This window comes from Astatotilapia calliptera, chromosome 20 (genome assembly GCF_964374335.1).
Source record: "Astatotilapia calliptera chromosome 20, fAstCal68.1, whole genome shotgun sequence".
In the NCBI taxonomy this organism is placed as follows: domain Eukaryota; kingdom Metazoa; phylum Chordata; class Actinopteri; order Cichliformes; family Cichlidae; genus Astatotilapia; species Astatotilapia calliptera.
In genome coordinates, this window is record NC_137441.1 from 23,953,210 (window position 1) to 23,980,275 (window position 27,066).

At 40.7% G+C, this 27,066-nt stretch overlaps 1 protein-coding gene across 1 annotated transcript in view; it reads right to left on the reverse strand.

Moving 5' to 3' along the window:
- The window catches only part of LOC113012858 (plexin-A1-like), a 309,396-nt gene that overhangs the window by 16,664 nt on the left and 265,666 nt on the right, over positions 1-27,066 (reverse strand). The window contains exons 21-28 of the mRNA XM_026153254.2: positions 17,243-17,385; positions 11,928-12,025; positions 11,413-11,571; positions 9,470-9,536; positions 4,530-4,676; positions 3,857-4,016; positions 2,403-2,506; positions 2,202-2,298 (exon numbers count right to left, since the gene is read on the reverse strand). Coding sequence (XP_026009039.2) covers positions 2,202-2,298; positions 2,403-2,506; positions 3,857-4,016; positions 4,530-4,676; positions 9,470-9,536; positions 11,413-11,571; positions 11,928-12,025; positions 17,243-17,385 — 975 coding nt within the window. The remainder of the gene's footprint in view (positions 1-2,201; positions 2,299-2,402; positions 2,507-3,856; positions 4,017-4,529; positions 4,677-9,469; positions 9,537-11,412; positions 11,572-11,927; positions 12,026-17,242; positions 17,386-27,066) is intronic.

Genomic DNA, 27,066 nt, shown 5'->3' on the forward strand with positions numbered 1-27,066 from the left:
AATATCTCTTGTTTCTGGGGTAGAAAGCTGGACTGGAGAGAAGAGGTGGCGAGACCAAAGATGCTAATGTGTGTAACCATCCACATGCTTGGTGAAAGGACAGTAAGGAGTGTGGATGATAGAGGAGAAGTAAATATATGGGGAGGGTGGAGGGGGGTGACGGGAAAAAAAAGGGGGAGTGGGCGAGCGAAATGGACGGAGAGTCAAAAAGGTCAGGAGAGAGGGGTGAAATGGAGAGTAATGGGAGTGCATGGGATAGAAGAGTGAATGAGGCTGAGTGGGATGGTGTAGAGCGCTGCTGTTGCTTTTGCCAGTGGGGTGCTGAGTGGCTTTGATTCCAAGCTCATCATGACCATTGGTGGCCAACAATTTTGCCTGTTCTAATAACACCCCGCTACATGCACACATTCATGCACGAGGCACACCAACAGGATCATAATAACAAACAAAAGGGACACAGTCAAAGAGACTTTTTAACCAAACTTTTTTTCACAGTGGAGCAAAATAGCTGGAGCCTTGCAGCAGTGTGAGATAGTTCACTACAAGAGAGGTTCAGAAATGAAACAGGTCCTCAATAATGCCATTCTCAAACAGTGTAGGTGTTGTGTGATGCACTGATTAAACCATTTATTTTGTTCCAAGTAGAATCAATAGAAACTGGCATATTTGCAGTGAGAAAGAATTTTTAGTCGGTACTCCCATATTTCAGTTAATCATACGTCTACTTGCATATAATATGGGCCACTTGTGCTGTTAAACCCTCGGTAATATCTATCAGCTTATCAAGTTTTGTGGTTGTGTTGATTTTCTCTAGCAGATGCTATAAAAATGCCCTGCAAAAAACACATTTCTACACCTGCCAACATGTAGCTTTGAATAGTACTGGATTTAGAAGTTAAAGGTCAAATATTTCTATCAGCAGGTGAAGACTCTGAGCTGCAAGGAGGGTGAATATTGGACATGCATTCATCAGGTGGCAAGAAATATGACTCCAAGGAGACAGAATGCTGGTGTGTAAACAGGCAGCAGTTTTCTACTGCTATTTATTTGCCTTAAAAGCATAAAATACAATTTCAGATAAAGAGTCAGTTTAAACAACGTGTGGAATCCTGACAATAGTGTGTTTAAGTTAATAATATATTAACCTTTCAAACATACAAAATAGGCGTCCCACCAGGCTCCAAACTGGGACCACTTTTTTTGATGTGACGTAAAAGGGTTACATCTTGGATAAGTTGTCATGACAGCCAGGTGAAATATATGAAGTAAATACGAAGTATGAATAAATACAATGAATGCTTCATATTAAATAAGAAGAAGTTTGCTGATGCTCAATAAAATAATTGTTGGGAGTCGGGCATGAATCTTTTTTAGCTTTTTCATTTTGGCATGAGGTATGCTAGAAATACAGTTTGAGAACAGCTGTCATTGAAAATAAACACTTTGACCAGCACTATTTTTTCTGAATGCTACATTTGAGGGAAAAAGGACACATCTGACTTTTCCACTATTTTCAGGTCGCGCAATTGACATCAGAGTCGGCATTCAGCAGAAAAACTAGCATGTCAATTTTCCATTTCCATATAAAACACACACAAAAAAATAAAAAATTCAAATTCTAACCTAAACATTTCATTTTTTGGCACAGGCCTTTTTGGAGAACAGCCACACTGATTTGGGGCTACAGCAGATCAGCGGCAATGATAGCAGCTGTGCATGTGTGAGGGTTAATACCCACTCAGCATCAGATGAGGGGTCAGTTTTTTTTCTCACCTCAGAGTAATTTATCCTCTAAATGGTTTAATTTTCCAGTGGAAAATACCATACTGTTGCTGGGGCTCTGTCTATCTGACTGCTACGTGTCCTCTCGCTCTCTCTCTCCATCTCTTTTTCACTCTGTCAGCTGGGGATCGAGGTGTCTACTTTAATGCCTGTCATTTATGGACTGCTTGGAAATAGCCGTGGAATAGCCTTGGCCTGCGCTGATGGCAGTGGATAAAAAGGATTGCCATTCACTCAGATGGAGGTAAAAAAAAAAAAGAAAAAAAAAAAGTACCCCAATCATGGCCATGACAAACAAAGACAAAGACTGAATGAAAGCGAGTTAGAGGCTCTGAGGGGAGGCGAGCGGTCAGAGAAATGGGGATCATTGACAGACTGATTTAAACAGGATCGAGGCACGATGGGAATGGGAGCCGTACCGTATCTGCTGAGGCTTTTGGTGAAGGTGGAGGAGTTGGAGATGTTGTAGGCAGAGTTCTGCTTTGGCACCAGGGCAATCACTGAACCATCTGTTACCTGCACAACAAAAACAATACACACACACACCACCAAAATATTCAGTGTATTACTCTTGCTGAGTAGCTGGCTCTTGACGTCTGTCCTGCTTTGTGCTCGTGTACCTGATAGTGAGCCAGCGTGTTGAGTCTTTTCCAGTCGTTGTCAATCTTAGTTGTGACATCTTCATCCTGCAGGATGATTCTGGCTATCCGACCTTGACGCCATTCTTTGAAAAGAGGAAAGCCGAGTTGATGGCAAAAAGCACAAACACAAATTGCATGTGTGTGTCATGAAACTGTGTATCACTTGCCATCATTTTGCATTTGTGTTTTTTATATCTTCAATGTAAAAGAGGTAGTTAGTAGGTTTATTAAATTTTACACTGCAAAATTACATTAAAGCAACTAACAATTGATCAAAAGCCTGTATCCAATGTGAGAAAAGTCCCTGGACTTAACATTCCCGAGAACAACAGAGAATTGATACTCTGTCGTTTGCCTCATTTCCACAGAGCAGTTTATTCTCTTTAAGCTTATTGGTTTTTCTTACTGAGTGGCTATTTGCAACATTAAAAGTCCAGATAATGATGCCGCATGCTTACTCTGCAGTATCGTGCAGCAAGCAAGCAACGTTAGCAGCAACCCGAGTCACTGAGGGAGGGGCTAAAATGAGAGCAGGGTTCTTTATGGTAAAAGCTCGAGATATTTTAATCTGTTGGATGGATAAACTGCTGTCACACCAAAAAAAATAATAATAATAATTAAAGAAACACATTTTAATCAGAGAGCTGCATCAAGTAAGTTAAACTTCTTAGTTGTGAGGTATGCATACAAGAATGTGCGGGCCATACTAACTACTGAGTTAGTCATTTTAAGTTTCGGCAAAATGGACAAGCCTGCTGGATCACTTTTATTTCCATCAAACAATGTGGCATCCTTTCATTCCTAACACATCACTAAGTCCATATTGATACAGATATCAGTTTTTGCCCATTAAAATCTGATCTATGCATGTCTTTTATCCTGTCTTTCTTCTCTTACTCCAACCGTTCACAGCAGATGGCCCTGCCCCGCCCTGAGCATGGTGTTGCTGGAGGTTTCTTCCTGTTAAAAGGGAATTTTTCCTTCCCACAGTCGCCAAAGTGCTTGCTCATACGGGGTTTTTCTCTGTATGTATTATTGTAGGGTCTACCTTACAATATAAAGCGCCTTGAGGTGACTGTTGTTGTGATTTGGGGCTGTATAAATAAAATTGAATTGAATGTATATTTAAATTATACACATATATTACATACATATATATGGGTTTCTAGACTTTTCTAATGCTTTTAAGTCATCAAAAAAGTTTTTCAGATTAACGTCATGGCAATCTGGGCTTAAAGGCATCGCTGAATGTAGTATGTTCATTAAAGCTAAAATGGGACAATGAGCTACAGTGCACTGATCTCACCCGACTACTGGATTTATGCAATTCTTATTGCAGACGTCTAAACAAAATGACTGGAAAAAAACAAATGAATCTGCTTTTATTTGATTTTATCTCATTAAGCCTGCACATACAGTCCTGCATGTCTTACCCAGGTCCATATCAGAAGCCTTTGGCCTTTGCGAATAGGGGCTGCCTTTGTACACGGCATCGAGCAGCTTCTCTTTGACCTGAGTGATAGTGTCGCAGTTGAGACACTTGACTGTCACCTCCGGGGCGTTCTCATTCTCTGGATTTACACAGTGCAGCGTCTGGAAACATTTTTAAAAAAAGCATAAAAATGGAAGAAAAATGGAAAAGACAAAAGAAATTAGGCTTTATCAGGAATATGTCAAGAACGCTGCAAACAATGAGCACTGGTTAGTTGAATGGTGTAAACGGTTGTTCAGGTTGTCCAGCATCACTCTCGCACCCAGCTTGTTTACAGCAGCTCATTTTCAAACCTGGACACATCCCTCGTCTATTTAGGCAGTTTGAGAACATAATAACTCGGCATTCGCACTTGGGAGCGGACCAAAACAACTGTAGCAGACCCCGCTGATGAGTAGGTTTGCCTGCATGTTTCCAAGCTAGACCTGTTTTGTTAACACTGGGCAGCAAATGGGACGGTCCACGGCCAACTCCCTCCAAATGCACCGCACGCTTTAACAACCCGCATTTCAGCAGCTGACTGTTTAGACTCTCATGTGACTAAAACTTAACAAATCGAATGATTCGGTCCCGAGCAGATGAAACGGGCCTCGAGACACAGCGAGTTTACTGACCAGTGTTTTGTAGTCAATCTGTTGTCTGATGAGCTTGTCCTCACTAAGGGAGTAGCGGGCTTCTCCTGTGATGGCGTCGATGGGTCCCTTCTCCATCTGCTGCTTGATGGCACAGTAAAGCATGAAAAGAGGCTCCCCGGCACACTCCTGGCGAGAGACGAGGCAGAAACAGACGAGTTATCTGGAGATCAAACACAGCGCGATTTTTCTCTTTTATGTCAGAAACAGTCCTAAAGAGGGAAAACCGCCCAATAATTCAAAAATCCCCCCAAAATTTAAAATGAAAATAAACAAAACCCCTAACAGAACTTAATAAACTCAGTGATTCAATTTAAATCTGGTTCCTAAGAACGTTTGCTACTCTGAAGACACTGGGAATACTTAAATGTGTAAATTAATAACAGCGATGCAAAATGCTGTGTGTAGTAAGGCGCTCACATAAATGAGTAAATGAGGTAAGTGTGTGTTTTTGCAAGTGTCTGGAGAGCAATTAAAAACAACAAAAACTGGGTAGAATTTACGCTCAGTGGCCACTTCATTAGATACACATTCCCAGTAGTGGGTTGTTGGGGTTTTTTGGCCTACAGAACAGCCTCTATCCTTTGTGGCATACATTCAACATTCCTCAGAGATTTTGGCCCATGCTGACATGACAGCATCACACAGAATACATCCATGGTGGGAAATCTTCTATTCCACCAAATCCCAGACATTTGGGTTGAGTGGACTGATCAGGTGGATCATTCTGGACCTGAGATGGTTGTGTGGCACCAACAACTACGTCAAACTCACTTTTCTTCCTCCTTCTGATGCTCTCTTTGAACTTCAGCAGTTTAGTCTACTGTGTGACTAGCTGATTAAATATTTGTGTTAATGAGCAGTTGAAAAGGTGTACCTAATGAACACTTTTGGAATCGTGACTTATCCATTCATCTTTCAAGAAGAGGGTGACAAAATACATGAATAATTAAAGAGCTTGACGGTGAAAACTTAAAAAAAAAAAAAAACAGGATTCATTTGCTCAAACTGGAGATGGAATATTTCTGTAACTGTGTGCAGAGTAACATCCAAGTTAATGCATCACGGACCGTGCTGACCGGCGACTGACATGGCTGGAAAACTGCATGAAAAAGAATTCTTCACAGTCACGTTTCCCTCTCACTCCCCCCTTTATAGCCTATCTGTCCGTGTGCGTCCGATAAAACGGCACCAAGGATTTTACATTTGGTTTCCCCAGACGTTCAAATTCAGATGCAATTTTCTGTGCCGTGGTGAGCAGTCAGAGGCGATAAATTAGGTGCGGCAGCTGCTTTTCTCCCTCCTTTGTTGTCATACGGTTCTTCCCGTATTTTCTACCTCTGAATAAAGAATGCCTCAAAATGTTTACAGCGTGAAATCAAAAAAGCAACTTTTAGAGTTTCCTCAATTATGCAAAACACACATCATCATCATCATCATCAAAAAAAAATAACTTTAGTTAAATTAGTTACTAGTGATTGAATTTCTGGCTTTCTTTAACAAATCCTGGCAATTTCTAACACTGTCAATGATCTGTAAACGAACGAGATGAAATTTCAGACCTACCCGGAATGACGTCTCAAGATGTGAAGGACACAGTGGTGTTATGTAAACATCTTTCCTTTTTTTTGTTCCAGAGGGAGGCTGAAAGCAGCGTTACGTAAATCTTTTCAGCCTTCTCTCGGAGCCGAGCTTATGCGACCAGACATAGATGTTATAAATATGTTGCCCACTCTCCGCTCCATCAAAGACACTTGCCAATCAATAGTGTCATTAGTCATCACTTGGGCCCAAGGAAAAACACTTGCGAATGAAGTAGCGGCAGTTTAGAGGAGAGAGAAAGGACACATCACAGCCAATACTCATCCTGACGAGAGTTTAATGATCGACCGCGCAGTGCTCAGGGAGACACTTCAGACTGTGTGCGCGTGTGCGTCTGCTAGAGATGCATGAGGTCCAGCTGAGAGCAGGGGAAAGTACTAATTTATCCGTCTCACCTTCAAGCACACTTAACAACTCGCTTTTTCTTTCTAGCGCGTGCATTCCTCCCTTGCGTCCTTTTTTCCTTCTTTTCCACCATAATAAAAATCCTCAGTTCTTTATTCTTACACCATCTTTCTTCTTTACTTTTTCATCTATTTCCCTCATATATATTCACACATTACATTGCAAAGTCCAATGTAAAAAATAAAAGGAATAGGAGGTTTGTCTTCAATACAGTGGCTAAAATGGCCATCGCCGTTCCACCTAATTGTGTTTTTTTGTGGCCACATATGTAGTACACCAAAGGTGGAGGCGAAGAGAACCTGTAGGTGTTTTAATCAGCGTCTGCACCTTCAAACTCAAGAAATGAAGGATCGTACCTATGTTTTATCATCTGAGAGGCGTCCCTTTCACCAAAGAAGCGAAAGAGACAACGGGACCTGCATCTGGATAAAATGCCACACATCAAGCTTCTTAAACTGAAGTCAGAGCATTAATACATGGAAATACGAATAAACATCCTTAGTTATTCCCAGTACTGTCACAATTATTTACTGTCAGCAGATTAAACATGTGACCCTCCCTTCTCCAAACAGTTGCCAACTAGCCAGCTAAAACAACAACAGTTGCTTATGTTGATTGAGTGTCAAAGTCCACCAATGCTAGATCTATCCCACTAACAGCCACTAACAGCAGCAAAAACAGCAGCGCTTATCAACAGAAAAGTTCAGAATATCCTCAACAACTCGGATCAGCATCGCTGTCATCAGACAGAATTCGTATCAGAGTCCTATTACAAAGTTTTACAGCCTCCTCCAGAAACGAGGACACGTAATAACATCTGACATAAACAGTCGACTAACTGATTGTGTACTTGAACTGGGAGGTACTTGAAATTCAGTTGACGGCAATCTGTGAACTACTGACACCTAGTGGTCATATTTACCACACTGTACCTTTAAAGTCAGAAGCCCGCATCATTCTCTCAGTGTTACAAAAAGGTTTCAACAAGTACGACAGACGACAATCGTGCAAACCAGCGTGGTTCTGCAGTACTTCAATCTAAAAAAATCCACCTCAGCATGAAGGCTGTGACAAAGCAAGCTAGAATATAACCACTCAGTGTGAGCAAAGGGCCATCATGTTCTGCTTGTGCTAGTGTCGCTAACGTTAGCCATGCTTTGCAAACTGATGTGACATGGAGTGTGTGGGATTTTATGCGTGGTTCCACGTTTTGGCGATATTTGGAAGACTTTTTATAGAAGGATGTGATTCATAGCATCAAACCGGTCTTAAATACACACATAATGGTTATTGCTTAACTTAGTTCATTAGCTTGTTCTAAAATTAAACTGTTTTCTGACTGATAAGATAGGTCAGATTTTTTGCGTCTAACTTGGGCAAATTAGGAAACTAAATTATCAGTCAGCAACATCTGTATTCTTTACTCCCAATTTTCTCAGCTTTTTTTTTTTAAACTTTCTTTTACAATTTTCTCCTCATTTTATTCACTTGCACTTCAAAAAATTGCTCCTGCTTCCTGTCATCCTTATTTTTCATTGCTTTCCCCTTTCTCTTCCCTCTTTTCACATCTTTGCCCTGCCTTTCTCTTTAACTCCTTGCTCCTTTCTCTTCACCTCTCTATTTTCCTAACTCCTAATTGTCACCCGCAACCTCCATTCATCTCCCCTCTCTCCGCCACCTCCGATGCCCATCTCTGACCTCTCCCTCCCCTCTTCTCTCCGTCATTCCATTGCTGCACGCTTTAAGAAGCTCGTTAGCATCTGGGCCAATTAGGTGGGCAGCTGCTAACGAGACAGAGCGAGCATACATTACAGCATTACGCTTCGGCTTTCTGCCTCCGTTGCTCGGCCGCTGCATGCTTGTCTATGAAATTTGCCTTTACTCCGCACGCTGCCTTCATTAGGGCTGCCTAATTGTATCCTGACATTTACATTTTAGGGGTATGATGACGGCTCTGGCTGTACAGGGAGAGGAAGAGGCTCACATTCCTACATTGCACTGAATGCTGTGTATTTATTAGTTTCCAGATTTAGAGATTTTATAGAAATAAAAATAATATTAATAATGATGACAATGAAAGCAGTTTAGGTAATTACGGTTGTTTGTTTTGGTAGAATTTAAGGACTTATTCCTGTAATATTCCAGTTATTGATTAATCACAATGAGATTAATGCGCAATTTAACACAGTCTTCTACACAGTCCACCCTCTCTTTCCCAAAATTACTCAACTTTCTTTTCTGCTGTGACTCCAATAATTATCACATTGCACTCTTAATATGATTAGGATTATACTGGCATATGAGGACAGCTCCAAGTCTTTCCGTATGTAATTAAAGTGTGGAAAGGAGAAGGGGAAACCCAATGAGAAGGACGAGAGAAGCATTAAAGAAAAAAAGAAAATCGCCTCACTCGGCTGTGCAATAGCGAGAGTAGGGGATGACGGACGGGAGAAGATAAAGGGAAAGGGCGACGCGCGAGGACAACGCGACCGACGTCCCGCCCCCTGGTGAGGCGAACGACCTCAAGGCAGAAAGGAGACTGACAGCGGAGCAATGACAACAAGAAACGAGGCAGATGAAAGGGAGATCAGAGGAAGAGAAGATGTGAGCTAAAAGAACAACAGAAAAGATCAGTGGAGAGGATGTGTCAGCTACACGAGTAAAATTACGTGAGGGGAGAAGATCTGTGGGCTTACCTAAAGAAAAAAAAGTCATTAAAAACAGAGAAGAAAAGGGTGCTGCTTAGAGGCTTTGATGATTTACTCTTATGTGTTCTGCACTGCTGAGGGAAGAAAGCATGAAGGCCAAACAAGAAAAGCTTTTAAATAAAAACACACTGAGGTAAATGGAATAAAGAATTAATACAAGTCGGGAGCGTTAAATTAAGACTATTAATGCGAGTGATCGTTCCTTACCTTTAGGAACTTATACAAGAGGAATGTGAACCAGTTGGTCAGCATCTTCTCAGCGACAGACTCGGTTCTGATGCAAACAGAGAAAAGAAGGCAGAAACATGATGCTTGAAAAGAGACGTTTAAAGGAAACAACAGACCAACAGAGCTCTGATATCTCTGATAAAAGAAAAGATTCTCAGCCCTCATAAACATGAAGCAATTCTTTTATTAAAGGTTTATTTATTCAAATAAGTAATCGTTAAAGAAAAATATACTCAGTGTAAATGAATGTCAATCAAGTTCATTTCACCAGAGTCCATTAAAGTTGACGTGTTACATTATTACATTGTGACAAAATCACATGGAAATTTTTCAAATCTGTACTGCAACTTAAGAAAACAGCAGCAAACAGAAACACGCTGCAAAAGCATGTGAAACACAACGGAAGTTAAATAAAACACAATGAAAAAAACATTTTATAAAACACGACAGAAGTGTTTTGGGGACACAAAAATGTGACGGAACAGCTGCAAAAGTGACAGAAAGCAAAAGGATCGCAGAGAGACACACTTCAAAGAGGAGGAGGATTCATCTCGTCGTGACGGCGATAAAAAGGTTGTTCGCATTATATAATATTGATACAGTATCGTAGATCCTATAAGCCTTTAAGATGCTTTCTGTTAGCTTTTCACTTCCGCAGCTGGTCCGTCACATTATTGTCTTCCGAAAAACTTCCATTTGTTTCTTTTGTGGCATTTTTTCTGTTTCCCTTGTGTTTTTGTGCTTTGGCAGCATTTTTGTATTTGCTGTACATTTGAACTCTCTGCAGAAAGAATGACATCATATGGTACTCATTACAAAAACAGTATTTAAGTCTGGTTGGAGTGAAGGAGCTGCTCTTGATTTCCAAAGAATTATCCGAAAAAACTGACATGGACATGAGGATTTTTGTGATAAGTCTTTCCTAAAACCGTTTTAACAAAATAAAAGTATATCCCCGTAGACAATAGAGTGCTTATCAAATTGATTAGAGCATCTGTCACGGAAACAAGAAAACACAAATATTTGAGAAATTTGCGAAAAACACGTTTAAAATTGAAAACTACTCAATTCACATCTTTGTACCCAAATTTGAGCCGACACACTGAAACTTCTCTGAGAATCAAGCATAAAGTTTAACCGCTGAAACTGATTTTCTGTTTAAGAATGCAAGTAAATATCTGTCATTTAGCATCTTAATCAAAAATGAATCATGCGTTTTTGTAAAACAGCCCATGAACATTCGTGGATCGCAGTAGTTCTATTTCAGAATGAAAAATATCACCATTTTGATAAAGAACTTGCACATACATCTGGTACACCCAGAGAACTGCCGCTCACTGAATATTTTCTTGCTTTTGGACTGTTCTCTGCAAACCCGAGAGATGCTTGTGTTGGAAAGTCCCAGCAAATCAGCAGTTTCTCAAACTCACAATCACCTTTCCTCCACATTCTGATGCTCACTTTGAACTTCTGCAGGTCGTCTCGCCCATGTCTACATGCCTAAGCGCTCTGAGCTGATCCATGTGATCAGATATTTGTGAGAATTACATGTCAGCATTAATAAAGTGGTGTGTGAGTGTATAAAGCTAGCTAACCATGACTGGTTAAAAACTACGATTTCCTGCAGGTTAAGACGTTAACCTGTGATATTCTGCTGATTTCCAGCTTTCAGAAGGTGGACTGTCAAAACTGAACACTTAATATTAGCATAACTGTCCGTTATGCTAATATTGCTTTTCTGGAAGATGATGATGATTTTAATGAGCAAAGTGAGCAGAAATATAGATCCGGTCCATTTGCAGTCAAAGTTTGATATAAACTAATACTTGAAATGAAAAAGTAAAATTAGACAAAAGAAAACAGAAACATTAAAGAGATATCCCTTTTTAAATAATATGTTTATGCTGGCTTTACTTCCTCACCTCCTTAGCAGCAGTTTGGGATGGTTTTTGCTCTCCAGGTTTCTGTCTATCAGGTCGGATAACAGCTGTTTCAGGACCCCGGTGGCATACTCCATCTCCCCCTGCAGGGCCGTCATGATCAGAGACGCCACATTGCCTCGATCCCGCATCGAAAATGACCTACAAATACATTCAATGTTTTAAAAAAGGATCCTTTACAAGTGATTGACCTTGTTTTTGTTTGGCCCCATCTGAATTGTTCCTGGAAATACATACGCGCCGTTAACCTCATAGCAATTCATTTAAATATTAATGCACATTTTATCTTAATTAAACTCTGTTTAGTCATAAAACATTTGGCTAAGTGCCTTACAGTAACTGTAGAGCTCCTAAAATGTGTTACTGCTTTCATAAACATACCTTTGCTTTTCTTTTCTTTTTTTCTTGATGCATTCATGTTTGTAAAAGCACACGTTCCCACCATATTACTAAAAATGAAGAACACTTATGAAATATACGAGTAAATAATGACAAACCTCTGGGCCTCCAGGGTTCGTATGAACGTCAGCAGGAAGTGCTTCTTTGTCAGCAGCTGGCCGAACAGGGTGAGCGCCTTCTCAACATTGGCAGGGACCTGGAGATGTTGGGTGTTGTAGACAGGGTTAAAGGGCTGCTTCATGAGAGGTCACTTCAAATAATGAGGTCAGAGGTATGTGAAAGTAATAGCGGTGAGGCAAAGGCTCAGGCTTCAGGCTGCTCTGATTCCAAGACTTTTTAAAATTAGTAGGTCTGTATGATATCAGTGAATATTCCTTATATGGTCCCAGGAACATAGCGCTGGCTGTGAGCACAGAAGCTCCCCGAACCTACTATTTAAGTCTTGTGTTGATCACAAAGCAGCTGGCTTAAAAGGGAAGGGGTGCTGAAACAGCTTGTTTCAGACAGTGAATGTACTCAGGGGCTATTTTTGAATTGTGAAACACTGAAAGCTGCTCTAGTAGTCCAAAAAGGAAAACATACAATCACCAATAAGCATAATAGGACTCCTCAAGCTTTGGATTCCTTAAACAATATCACAAAAGATTGCGATACGCACAGTACAAGTAATGAATCTATGACTCACTCTGGGCAAAGAGAGATTCCGAACACGTCTGCAAGCAGACATATGATGAGCTCAGACTGGCTTGTTAAACAGCGAGGTAAGACTGATTGGCTACTCTCCTCTCCTGCTGTGCTGCCGTGCGGCGTGTTCCACTTCAGATGATTTCAGCGGACAATTTTGACACGATTGTCTTCTTGACATCGGGGTCTGGGGTGTGTGCGCGTGGCTCAAAGCATCCTCCAGTTGAATATGGATAAGACGAGAATTTGAATTTACGGTCCTGAGCTTTAGCCATCTCACACGTTATCTCTGTCTGCGATGTTAGCGGTTAAACTCTACTTGTTTGGTATAATCACACCTGCTAGTGGGGTGAATGTGTTATACTACTTAAACGCCCTTAACTGAATCTTTTAATAACCCGCTGTCACATGGGGAACTCTGGCTTTTTATCAGTTTAAGGAACTTTCTTAGAATGTCGAAAGTCTAATCAGACCGGCCTGAACCAGCCGAGCATGAGAGGGAGTCCTCTGTCAAACAGAGCGGGAGGGAAAAGATGGAGAGGAGTAGAAGGAAGGATGAAGCATTAGGGCATAGCAGCATTGCGTATGTGTGTGTGTGTGTGTCAGGGTTGGGTACAGAGGTGCACCCTGCTTGTTCCACTGGCTGGCACCTGTCACTACTTATCAACAACACGCGAAACCCCCTGAAGATGCCTTTCTGACGCTCACTCGCTCCATCTTCCTCATCGCTTTAATTCTCTCTCTCGCACTTATTTTTGACTGTTTCACATCATTGGTGTCTCTCTCTCTCTCTCTCTCTCTCTCTCTCTCTCTCACTCTCTCTCTTGTTTTAATTTCTCCCTCTCTCCTTGGTTTTGTGTGTCATCCTTGCACACACACACACACACACACACATCACATCTACCACTCCCCCTCTCTCTCCTACTTTCTGTCGTCATCCTTTTGTACCACTGTAACATCTATTCTTTCTCTCCTCCGACATGCAATAATAAAGTGTCTGGGCCTCTCTGTAAAGTGCTAAATGAGATTCTCGGCCTCCAGGGTGGATGGTGAGTGCAATGTGTGCGCATGTGTGTGCGTGTTGGGAAAAAGAGGGAGTGTGAGCGAGATAGAATGAGATTAGACAGATGGAGTTGCATGTACATACTGCGCAGGCAGGGTCTTCACCAATTTTTCCAAGATAGATTTAAGGTTTGTAGATTCACAAATCTGCAAGACTGTGTGTGTATGCTTGGATGTGTGTGTGTAGGTGTGTCACGTGGCTGTCAAGCTTAGGGTGAGAGCAGTCACGCAGTGCAATAAAGCTAGGAGCATTGGTTTACCCAAGTCATTGGATTACAGCGGCAACCCCTGGGGGCAATACAGACGGTTACGGAAGGAAGTCTAGACATAACAATAAAATACGTAAGCACCTTTTACCTCTGTGCCTGCCTGACACCCAAAGTTAAAGGTGTACTCACACTTTTGGGATTTTGGATTATGGAAAACGGAGTTTAAACATGTTCTGTTTGTGATGTAATCCTAAAACAATGTAGAGTAAATCTAACTGTGATGAGCATACGTACACATACAAATCACATTAGGACAGCTGCTTTCAGAGAGACTGTCGGCAGGGGAAAGTTAAGTTCTTAATTTTATACAAATATAAAATTTTCCATATTCTATTGAGATCCTGGAAGCTATTGTATCCTCACAGCAAAATGTGTCTATATAGGTCCACACCTCTGAGTGTTAAATACAACACTGTTGAGTGTTAAATTAACACTTTTGACAGTGTTATATGTTTAAAAGTAACCTAGTCAGTTTTGAAGATTAACAATGGCTAACACTGAGCAGTGCTAATTTTCTAACACTGGAAAATAACTCAAAATGTTAGAAATATTCCAGTGTTAGAAAACCAGCACTGCTCAGTGTTAGCCATTGTTAATCTTCAAAACTGACTAGGTTACTTTTAAACATATAACACTGTCAAAAGTGTTAATTTTGACCCAGATGAAGGCCCTAGCATGCGAATGGTCAGAAGAAAGCAAAAAAAGTATAATGGAGACAACCTGAGCCAATTCCACTACACCTGGTGCGCGGGGGGAAATGATCAATATGGTCTTTGTGACATTTTTGTTTGGTGGTGTGCCTTGTGATTTTTTTAATGTGAAATATGTGCCGTGGCTCCAAAAGGTTGAGAAACACTGCTATAGAGGTCCATGGGATCACAGCCCTCTGCCTTAATGGTAAATGGTAAATGGCCTGTATTTATATAGCGCTTTACTAGTCCTTAAGGACCCCAAAGCGCTTTACACATTCAGTCATCCACCCATTCACACACTGGTGATGGCAAGCTACATTGTAGCCACAGCCGCCCTGGGGCGCACTGACAGAGGTGAGGCTGCCAGACACTGGCGCCACCGGGCCCTCTGACCACCACCGGTAGGCAACGGGTGAAGTGTCTTGCCCAAGGACACAACAACCGAGACCGTCGGAGCTGGGGCTCGAACCGGCAACCTTCAGATTAAGAGATTACAATGTTGGTAAATGCTTTCCTGATGAGTTTATGGACTAACTTTTGGGACATGTTAAAATTAAAAAAAATATAAAAATGGAGGATTATCCATGGTCTAATGACTTGTGACTGAAAAGTCATTAGTTAATCAGCAAGTCGATTCACAGTCAGACCTGCCTATCTTCAACGGCAGAAATGCTCATCTTGAAGCTTCCTAACGGAACTTCAGAAAACAGCAGATGATGTCACTGTCCATCTTTTATACTGTGGTCTACGGTGAAATGTTGGCGAGAAGCCTCAAGCTGAGCACTTTTGTCATCAAGGTGTATTGCGATGGGAGGAGTGGCTCTCATATAGAAAACAAAGGACTCTACACACTCCTATGGCAGGAACTTGTCAATCAATATGTTCACTATAATTTAGAAATGTGAGAAAGAAAATCACAAGAAAGAATGCAGGTTTTGGCATGGCCTCACTTCCAGATCTGGAGAGTCCATGAGTGAAAAATAGAAACACTGGAATATTAGCCCTTATAGTAGCAAAGTGGGTTTTCAGAAATTGCAATCTGTATAGCGGCTCGGTTCCAATAACTGATTCCATTTTGGATCTGGTTTGCTTCCTTCAAAATACCTGGATTTATTAAGCTCTGATGAAGATAAATCTCTCATCTAACCTCACTGCCAGAGATTATAACAGTTAGCGGCTGTTAATTCCATCATGGGCATAATGAAACACATTGCTGTGTCTTAATAAAATGCTCTGTTAAGCCTAAATTGAACCAAATTTCATATATTCAAATCATATATATACAGACACACACACACACATACATATATATATATATATATATATATATATATATATATATATATATATATATATATATATATATATATATATATATTTAATCAACATCTATGTTAGGCTGCTCTTTCAATACAAATAACACTGGGACAAAAGAAAATGATTTTCAACCTAATTAAATTTCTGACTTGGAACTAATTTAGATTTGTTAAACTGTCTTGTTAAAGAAACACAAAGGGAAAGCAAAGAAGGAAACAAAAGAAAGAAAGTACATTTCCCACTACTACATTCCTGCTGTTCTAGATGCTCTAAGGACTCTGTTCGTTCAGATTTAACATTATCTGTAGTTTGTAAATACAGATTGATAGTCTGTGCTCATAGCCAAAATTGTTGTCTTTCAAAAATAACTCGGGGTGAATCACAGAAAGGAATAAAAAAAGAGATACCAATGGCAGCTATGACACCACCCAGGGGGATTTTATTTCTAACAATATGAATCAACGTTCTGGATTAGAGCGATTAAATTAAGCTGTAAAAGGTCAAACAAATTACTCTTCGACTCCAAAAAGTCAGCGCTCCAATCAAAGCCAATGGAGCAGCACCAGATTCTACATCTTAATGATACTGCTGATTGCAAACTTGGCTCTCTGGTTTTTAGTTTTGGAGGGGAGTAGTTTATGTTGACATACTATTAATTCTCCTTCCCTTGGTCTCAGCGGTAAGACGTCTTTATAAATCAGGTTCACTATTTCAATTTGGCTGTGCTGGCAAGGAGTTTGCATATACTGGTTCATTTAATAACTTTACAGTGATTTATAATGCCAACAACAATCCTAGGAACTGTGAATCTAATTTTCTTTTTGCTTTGTTCCCCTTTGCCTTTCCTGCATCTTTTTTAACATCTCTTACATAACATTCTTTTTCAGTCAATTCAAAGAAATACTTACTGTATAACTCTTTTTATCTACATCAAAAGAATAAGGTGAGTTTCTGTCCCTTGAGATCCGACTAATGATGATACTATGGCTCTTGAAAATTCATTCACATTCATTGAGACAAGCTGAATACATTAAGACGAAGTAGGTAAAATATAGGTTATGTCATTGCTTTAAGGTGTTCAGCATCTGGAGTTCTTGTCACATCTCAGGCTTTTTAAGAGTCCTTCCTTTGATGAAACGTGTCATGGGATAATGCTACACAAGTTTCCAGCAGTAAAGCTAGTGGGACAGTTTTAATACCGATAAACAGAACTTTCAGAATACTTCTATGGCAAACTTTTGTCAAACTAGGTGAACTACTTTAAGTAAAGCAGCAGCTGTATGTATCCATGTTTGGTGTTAGTTTGTTAGTAAAGCCTCTACTGTAGCTGATTATACATTGTTAGTTTGTTTCAGTCTCAAGTTTGGTCGGTGGTGTACTGACCCGTACCTCCATCTCCTTGAGCACAGGATGGTCCTCAATCCCAGGGAAAAGAACTCTCATTGCATAGGTCCGATAGTCTAGGAAGGGAATCCCAGCTCCATCCAGCTCCTGAGTTAGTTCATGGATGTCTGTCTGTAGCTCAGCGAAAGCTATCGATGGAGAAGAGATAATTGGTTATTATCTGTATGACCGAACAGTAGCACTGCCTTGATGTTTCATCATGTGTTAAGTTGCCCAGTTAGCAGAACAACAAATGATCTGTCTCTGTAGCTAGTCTTAATTGATCACTCATACTAACACTTTAGCTGGTGAAATTTACAATAAGATCACTTCATTTCATGGTAACTACCACAATGAGTGAAATAAACCCAAGCTTTTGTAAATATAATTTTGCAATGTAAAAGCAAACATTGTGGAAGTGAAAAGGTTGACTTTTTATCAATCAATAAGCTAGCTTCCTCGATTGAAGGACATAGCATAACCTTTTTACCTATGTTGCTACAGGTTTATTTAAATATCCAGTGGGAGAATGTAAATTAGATTTCACTGTAAGGAGACAAGGGCCCTTTCTCATTTCTCAAGTACGCGAGTCCTTACTCGCATTCTCGGTGAGTCCGGACTTGCTGAGAACGCGAGTATGGACTCGCAATTTGTACAATTGGAACACCAGCGTACTTGACGATGTCACAAGTCCGGAGTTTTTACTGCCGTCCCTTCTTAATTTAAGTGTGATTAATATGTTATGAAGCTTAACTTTAATCTCCACCAAACCGATTTACCCTATTAATAAAAGTAGTGTACATGTATACCTTAATAAAAATAAGCAGGTGAGAAATTAGAACGCTTTTATTTTTACTTTAGTAGACACTCAAAAGTTACAACGGACAGCTGCTGGGGTTTGGAGGAGAACTGAACAAATATTTAAAATATAATCTGATCATTTTGAAGCAGCCTCCAGAATCTCCACGTATTAACATGCTGTTTTTGTTCCCGGTGAAAATGTTTCCTTCTGAATTGAATTACAACTCAGCCAAACCCATTTACTCAGGAACAAATAAAACACTGAAATAAACCAAAAATTAACATTTCGAAGTTATCTAAGAGACTTATATATCATGTTTAACCTGAGTAGTGAAAGACTGCGGGCATGTGTGTGTGTGTGTGTGTGTGTGTGTGTGTGTGTGTGTGTGTGTGTGTGTGTGTGTGTGTGTGTGTGTGTGTGTGTGTTCGAAACGATGTACCGGGAGTCCGCTACTCTCGCTGGCTCTAGTGATCCTCGACCTCCCTAGCTATGGAGCTGGTGGGTAACAGACGTTTGGAAATATATGATATCTTGATAAATCGAGCAGATATTTGAAGCTTACACAGCTACATTCTCGCTTGAAAATAACTTAAAAGTTTATTTTGTGACAGAGAAAGAGTAATATTTAAAAGGTTTTAGCCGCGCTCCTCTGCCATTGCCGCGTTTGGGTTTTGAACGAAATGCATTCTGGGATATTTAGCTGTACCAAGTACACACAAGTACGCATATTGAGACAGGCCCAAGGATTTCAGACAGCACAAATACATGTTTTGAATGAACAGTGTAAAATTCATAGTCGGAATTTATGCTGCTAACGGAAATTCAGTTTCTTAGCCATTAGCTTAAAATGTACTTTTCAGTGGCTAATTGGTTCTGGCTTGAAACAACTTAGGAGCTAGAGCTGTTCAACAGTAATGCCACCAAGACTATAAGCCTCATACTTTATACAGTGGGGCAAAAAAGTATTTAGTCAGCCACCGATTGTGCAAGTTCCCCCACTTAAAATGATGACAGAGGTCAGTAATTTGCACCAGAGGTACACTTCAACTGTGAGAGACAGAATGTGAAAAAAAAATCCATGAATTCACATGGTAGGATTTGTAAAGAATTTATTCGTAAATCAGGGTGGAAAATAAGTATTTGGTCACCTCAAACAAGGAAAATCTCTGGCTCTCACAGACCTGTAACGTCTTCTGTAAGAAGCTTTTCTGTCCCCCACTCGTTACCTGTATGAATGGCACCTGTTTGAACTCATCATCTGTATAAAAGACACCTGTCCACAGCCTCAAACAGTCAGACTCCAAACTCCGCCATGGCCAAGACCAAAGAGCTTTCGAAGGACACCAGGAAAAGTATTGTAGACCTGCACCAGACTGGGAAGAGTGAATCTACAATAGGCAAGCAGCTTGGTGTGAAAAAATCAACTGTGGGAGCAATCATCAGAAAATGGAAGACATACAAGACCACTGATAATCTCCCTCGATCTGGGGCTCCACGCAAGATCTCATCCCGTGGGGTCAAAATGATCATGAGAACGGTGAGCAAAGATCCCAGAACCACACGGGGGGACCTGGTGAATGACCTGCAGAGAGCTGGGACCAAAGTAACAAAGGTCACCATCAGTAACACACTACAATGGCAGGGAATCAAATCCCGCAGTGCCAGACGTGTTCCGCTGCTGAAGCCAGTGCATGTCCAGGCCCGTCTGAAGTTTGCCAGAGAGCACATGGATGATACAGCAGAGGATTGGGAGAATGTCATGTGGTCAGATGAAACCAAAGTAGAACTTTTTGGTATAAACTCAACTCGTCGTGTTTGGAGGAAGAAGAATACTGAGTTGCATCCCAAGAACACCATACCTACTGTGAAGCATGGGGGTGGAAACATCATGCTATGGGGCTGTTTTTCTGCCAAGGGGACAGGACGACTGATCCGTGTTAAGGACAGAATGAATGGGGCCATGTATCGTGAGATTTTGAGCCAAAATCTCCTTCCATCAGTGAGAACTTTGAAGATGAAACGAGGCTGGGTCTTCCAACATGACAATGATCCAAAACACACCGCCCGGGCAACAAAGGAGTGTAGAAGCAAGAAGCATTTGAAAGTCCTGGAGTGGCCTAGCCAGTCTCCAGACCTCAACCCCATAGAAAATCTGTGGCGGGAGTTGAAAGTCCGTGTTGCTCGGCGACAGCCCCAAAACATCACTGCTCTCGAGAAGATCTGCATGGAGGAATGGGCCAAAATACCAGCTACTGTGTGTGCAAACCTGGTAAAGACCTATAGTAAACGTTTGACCTCTGTTATTGCCAACAAAGGTTATGTTACAAAGTATTGAGTTGTATTTTTGTTATTGACCAAATACTTATTTTCCACCCTGATTTACGAATAAATTCTTTACAAATCCTACCATGTGGGTTCATGGATTTTTTTTTTCACATTCTGTCTCTCACAGTTGAAGTGTACCTCTGGTGCAAATTACTGACCTCTGTCATCATTTTAAGTGGGGGAACTTGCACAATCGGTGGCTGACTAAATACTTTTTTGCCCCACTGTACCACCAAATGTGCATATACTATCAATGTTAGCATCCATGATTACATGGATATGTATTGATGTATGTGTATGTATTTGAAAGAAAACAATATTTTATTATCACGTTGCTGCTGAAGCACAGCGAGTAGCCATTAGTAAGATTATTGTAAAAGTGAACAATCATAAAATTGATGTTTGTGAGTTATATTCATGAAAACTGTTGTAAAAGTGTATATTTTAACCTATAGCAGGATCTTCTACTAAACTTAACCTGTAGTTTGGTAGCAAGTGAAATATTGGCCCTAGCCAATGGATGAAAGTCCTTTTATCTTTTAATCAAGAACACTAATATCAGGTGATTTTCACCCACGTGTAAGGATAGTGTTACAAAACTCCCATTAGTGTTCTAGGGTAAAAAATCTGACTAACTATACACGTGTAACAGTCTAACTGATAGAGTCATAACAGTGATCAAAAAACACTGAGTGTAAGGATAGTCACACAGATGATTATGTACTATAGATATCTATATATGGGTCAGATGAGGTGCCTGTCAGAGGCAAAGAAGGGAAAGCATTTCAGAAAGCACAACCACTGCAGAGATTTCAGGTAAAACGTCTCAACCTTAGAAAAAGAGCTAGACATCTGGATTGAGAATTAAAGGTCAGCAATGATTTAAAAAAAAACGATGCTTGCAAAGGAAGTAAATGAGGACCAAAATGCAGAATCACAAGAATATACAGACACTAAGTCATGATAAGACACAGACACAATCAGCAATTTAGTTATAGTCAATAAAGGGCACGTTATTATGTGTGGGTGAGAAAGCATAAAATAACGGCATGATTCTATGTGTAACTAAGTGCATTCAGGTATACATAGATCTGAAGATAACACTAAACTATATATTTAACTTGCAGACAGGGCTAAAAACCTAGTTAACCAAATCCATTCCTTGGAGTCGTGGTCCTGACAATGTCAGCCTTTACTTATCCAGAAAAAAGGCCCAAAAACAATGAATCTCAAATGGAAATCCTGCTTGGGGAGAGAGAAAAGCAGAAACAGGAGACAGAAAACAAAGTTCCTGGAAAGGAAAGTCAATTAATTGCATGAGTGGATAATTATTAAGAGAGCAACGGATGAGTTTTCATGCATAATTTCCCCCAGCTGTTATTGGACTGTTTGGTCCACAAGAGAAATAGAGAAGAGAGGAAGCAGAGAAGATGAAGGAAAGAAAGGGAAAGACGAAGAAAGATCAGGCAGTAAAGAACTGAGAATGGAAAGCAGACATTGGATTGAGGGTATAAGTAATTGGGAATAAGGGTAAAAGACAAAAAAAGGCAGCACGGGAGACACAGCATGAAAGATAAAGGCAAAGGAGAGAATGACAAGAAGACAGGGAAGGAAAATGGCTTGAAAAATAGTCAAGGAGACACAAATTAGATGTAGGTTTTCTTTCAAGTCCTCACTTCATTTTCCACTCCACTTCTTCTCTCTTCTATCTATTAATCAGGCTCTTATTTACCGGCCAAAGGGTAAATCTGTTTAAAAGCATCTTAGCAGGCAGCCCTAGCAAAAATACGCTTTCAAAAAATATCCTCCTGATCAGCTGATATAAAACAAGACATAACAAAACCTCGAGCGCAGTTCAAAGCAGGGCCATAACCTTTCCTCGGCTGCAGCCATGGCCATGAACGGCTCTTGAACTATGACGGACCCATCAGCCTGTACTGTGCAGTGTGTTTATTTCTTGTGAAATGCTCATCCTTTACACGCTAAAATGTGTGTTATACGACAAGCACAAGTAGCACAAGAGACAAAATGTCAGTGTTGCTAATAGAAATATCCCGACTCTGATTGTTGGGTTGGAATTTTTTTGTAAATCAGTATCGAGGATAATTTAGAAACTTTTTTTGTTGGTTTTCACTGATGAAAATTAAAGTGCAGCATTTGTTCAGAGAGGCCACAAAGTCAAGCTCAGCTGTAATCCCACCAGATCATCAAACCTAAATGGCAACCTGCCATCAGCTGATGACTTCCAGAAATCAAATCAGCAAATCTCATCTAGAGCACTTTTTAAGATTCTTGAGCAATGACCACAGATGCAGCCCATCTGCAACATCCACCCCAGCGCCCCACTTCATCCTCTCTGACCTAATGTCATATACACTCACTGTCCACTTGATTAGGTACACTTGCTGAACTGCTCATTAAAGCAAAGATATAATCAGCTAATCACATGGCAGCAACTTGCATTTGGGAGTGCATTCACGGTCAAGACAGCTTGTTGACCCATGGATCCATGATGATCTGGTATCATTGGTTCAGGATGGTATTAGTGGTGTAAAGGTGCTGGGGATGGTTTCTGCTGCTGCTGACCGTGTCCATCTCCTTATGAGCACAGTGTACCCATTGTTTGATGATTGCTTCCAAGAGGATAACACATTTTTTTTCAAAGCCCAAATTATCTCAAGATGATTTCTTGAACATGGTAATAAGTTCAGTGTACCCAAATGGTTTGCACACTCCAGCAGACCTCAATTTAACAGAGCATCTTTGGGATTATGTGGAAATTTGCATTATGGATGTGTAGCCAATAAATCGGCTACATAAATGCATGATGCTTTCATGTCAGTATGGACCAAAATCTCTGCAGAATGATCTAGCATCTTGCTGAATAAAGAATTGAAGCTATTCTGAGAAAAGGAAAAAGGGGTATCTGACCTGGCCAGTGAGTACATCTTGTTTTTGATGCCTCCTGTCCTCTGTGCTGAGTCTACCTGCTGCTCTCTCTGGTTTATGTTTTCCACATATGCACATTTGGAAGGTTGAGAAGGTCCGTAAACAGAGCCATGCTGCCAAATCTAAATTAATGCAGGCAGAAATATTAATCTCCTTTTGACTTTAGTGGTCCCGACTGAACTAACTTAACCACAGGTAAAATTCTGACAACCTAAAATATAGCTTTTTGATTTGTGCTGTTTTATTATAATTATTATTATTATTAAATGTGTTGTGAGATTTTGTGACTGCAGGGTATGGTGTTCAAATAATCTGATATTTTATATCTATATAAAAAATGTAGCTCAGTTCCAATTTTCTGCTCTGTTGCATCTAAAAGTGTATTTTTTTCTGCAAGAAGACAATGTTTACTGCAGCTGACAATAAATGAGGGCTTTATGCCAAAGAGAGTATTCAGGATGTTTCACTTGATATAATGTGATGAGAAAAATGGAGAGAATATTTTTGTTTACCAACATCACACTAATATTTCAATATATTATGATCTCTATCTACAACACGAAAGGCAGCTGTAGTGTCGTCCAAATAGAGCTATCCATTGGAGCCAAAACACGCCTACTCCATTATGCAAAACTTAAAAAAGAAGGACTGATGGTAATGGAGCACTTCGCTGTCCGACTAGTAGCTTACTTGTGGTTCCTAGGGTATTTAAAAGTAGAATGGGAGGCAGAGCCTTCAGCTTTCAGGCCCCTCTTCTGTGGAACCAGCTTCCAGTTTGGATTTCAGAAACAAACACTCTGTAATTATAATTACAGTAATTATTGTAATCCGTTATTATCAGGTTGTCCTAAAAACTCCCTTCAGAAATGCTCAAAATGCTGTTGCAAGATTACTGACAGGGACTAGACAGACACAGCATATTTCTCCCATCTTAGCTTCTTTTCATATGGTCCCTGTTAGAATAAATTTAACCCCCTCCTCATATAAGATGTCTTAAATAATCAGGCCCCATTTTATCTTATAGTAACACTCATAGCAGTCGTATCACTCAGACTTACTTGTGGTTTCTAGCGTATTTAAAAGTAGAATGGGAGGTTCAGCCTTCAGCTTTCAGGCCCCTCTTCTGTGGACCAACTCCCAGTTTGACTTCAAGAGACAAACACCCTCTCTACTTTTAACATTAGGCTTAAAACGTTCCTTTTTGATAAAGCTTTCAGTTAGGACTGTCTGTCTATGTCTTTCCTGGGAAAATGCTCATGTGTTTCTGATAAGTAAACACACACACACAGAAACACACACAAAAGATCCCAGTCAACACAAAGTCTGGGAAGTGAAGTGTAAAAATGCCACAGCATTGAGTGTGCTCAAAGGAGCATGTAAACAATGCCTTACCATGAATTGGTTTGAAAGTTCATTTGCATTTTCTTGCCTATATACTTTATACGGGACTCTTTAACAGGTCTTTTAACCCATAGAAGTGATGCTTCCCGGTCAGCAGTTGGGTTTGTAATGTGTGTATGCATGATGGCTAATACAGTACACTATAGCTGTGTACAGTGTGATATCCACCTCTTACAGATGACTGATCCAAAACGTCCTGTCCCCCCCTAAAGACTGTTAGAACCCTGCCTCACACATACACACTTCCTTTTGCAATCACAGGGATAGCCGACCGCCCACTTCATCTGCTCCTCCGCCCATGTGCGCTGTCTTGCCTCTATAGGCCAGCTGGGAGTGCAGCAGGCGGGGCGGGGTGCTTTCAGGGTGGGTGGGAACGAGGCCATGCTTCACTTCCTAGGAAAACCAAGCGCTGTTGACTTCCCGTTGACTTCAACGCTCGCCTGTCGGCCTACTGTTGTAAATAGCGGAACTTTCTCCAGTCGTGTTTCGTGAAAAACACAAATGACAACATCTTAAACTGAGGCGACGCGACAAGGAAGAAACACGTACCTGGAAATGTCACCGCAGTCAGGATTGCGCGTGCAAAGATCGGCCTGAGAATGTTGCACTTTGAAAAACAACACTCGTGTAGTTTTGTTTGACAGCTGCTCCCTGGCAGGTGTTGCGACTTTGTGTCATGACCGCAGTGTAATCGTATCATTACTCTGTAGCGTGGCTGCGTGTGCCCGTGTTATTATATTGAGTGTAAACACCTGGATTGTCCACACATCAGTCATCCACACTCTGCTGCTGACTCTCGCTCTTTTAACCCAGTTTCTTTGTGTCGGTTTCTCACTCACAATATTTTCTCACTCCTCTGCAAATAATCCCCTTGTTAGCTTGACCTCAGATAGGCCTCTCACACTATCTACTTTCCAGCCGTGTGTGTGCTCTCCGTCTTTCTGACAGTCTTGCTGTTGAGTTGTGTTTTCACTCGGAGGTACGGACAGATGACTGACACGTTAGACTGTGCTCTCCACCACCATCATTATCAAAACAGGTGTCCATTCCTCCAGTGCCCAGATGCCAATCCATGCCGAGAAGCACTGGAGCTGTGCTGTGAGGCTTGTGGTGGAACAACGTCTTGCTGAGATGCTTTACAGTGGTTTCCCTATAATTGACAGGCATCTGTGTGCTGTTTACAGTTTCACCTTTGAGTATCAGTAGAGCCGAACACCTCGTGCTATCCATACAGCACGATTTGCTTCTGCTTAATTGTTCTGTAAAATACTGAACATTGCATCATCATTTTCTGTTGCCCTTCTGTGCTTCCTATTGGCATATTTCATCTCTCCCAGAACACCGTCATACCACCAAATATAAATGACTATAGATAAAATAACAATCTTGCTTTGACCCTGGCAGAAATATCCTTTAACACTGCTCAGCATGCACATTTCCTATTATTAAACTTCAAAGCCATTTTCAGGAAGCGTTGTTGTATACTCACTCAGCTCAGCAGACTCCCACACTGTGATCGATGTCATTGCCAGTTGCTGACCTTTGAAACAAGTTTACTCAGGCAGTGAGCAGGTGCAAAAAGATTAAGAAAGTCTAAAGTGCTTTGAGTGGCAAATGTGTAATTTATCTAGTCTGTGACGACCATCTACTTTAACCAGATGAACGGGTTATTATATACTTGGAAGAAATATGGAGACAAAAAATCTAAATCATTCCTCTCTCGCCTCCCATTGATTTAGTTTCTTTTTGTGACAGTGTTTAGGGGTTTACATAATTTAATTCAAGCTTCATCAAAAAGAAACGTTTTAAGCCTAATCTTAAAAGTAGAGAGGGTGTCTCTCTCCTTCAAATTCAGGCTCAAAGCTGAAGCTCTGCCTCCCATTCTACTTTTAAATATTGTAGGACCCATAAGTAAGCCAGTGATCTGAGAGCAAAGTGCTCTATTGGGGCGATATGGTAATACGAGGTCAATAAGATAAGATGGGGCCTGATTATTCAAGACCTTGTATATGAGGAGCAGGATTGTAAATTCAGTTCTGGATTTAACAGGGAGCCAATGAAGAGAAGCCAACATGGGAGAAATATGCTCTCTCTTTCTAGTCCCCATCTGTACTCTCGCTGCAGCATTTTGATTCAACTGAAGGCTTTTCAGGGAGTATTTAAGATAATAATGAATTACAACATTCCAGCCTAGAAGTGATAAATAAAGAATTTTCAATAAGTCTTATCATTTATAGCTTTACTCTGAGACAGGATGTTTCTAGTCAGTGGCGGTCCTAGCCTGTTTTATGAATGAAATGCGCTCTATTTGGAAGCAGCCGACCCCCCTCCCCTTTCGACAGGTTGCGTGTGA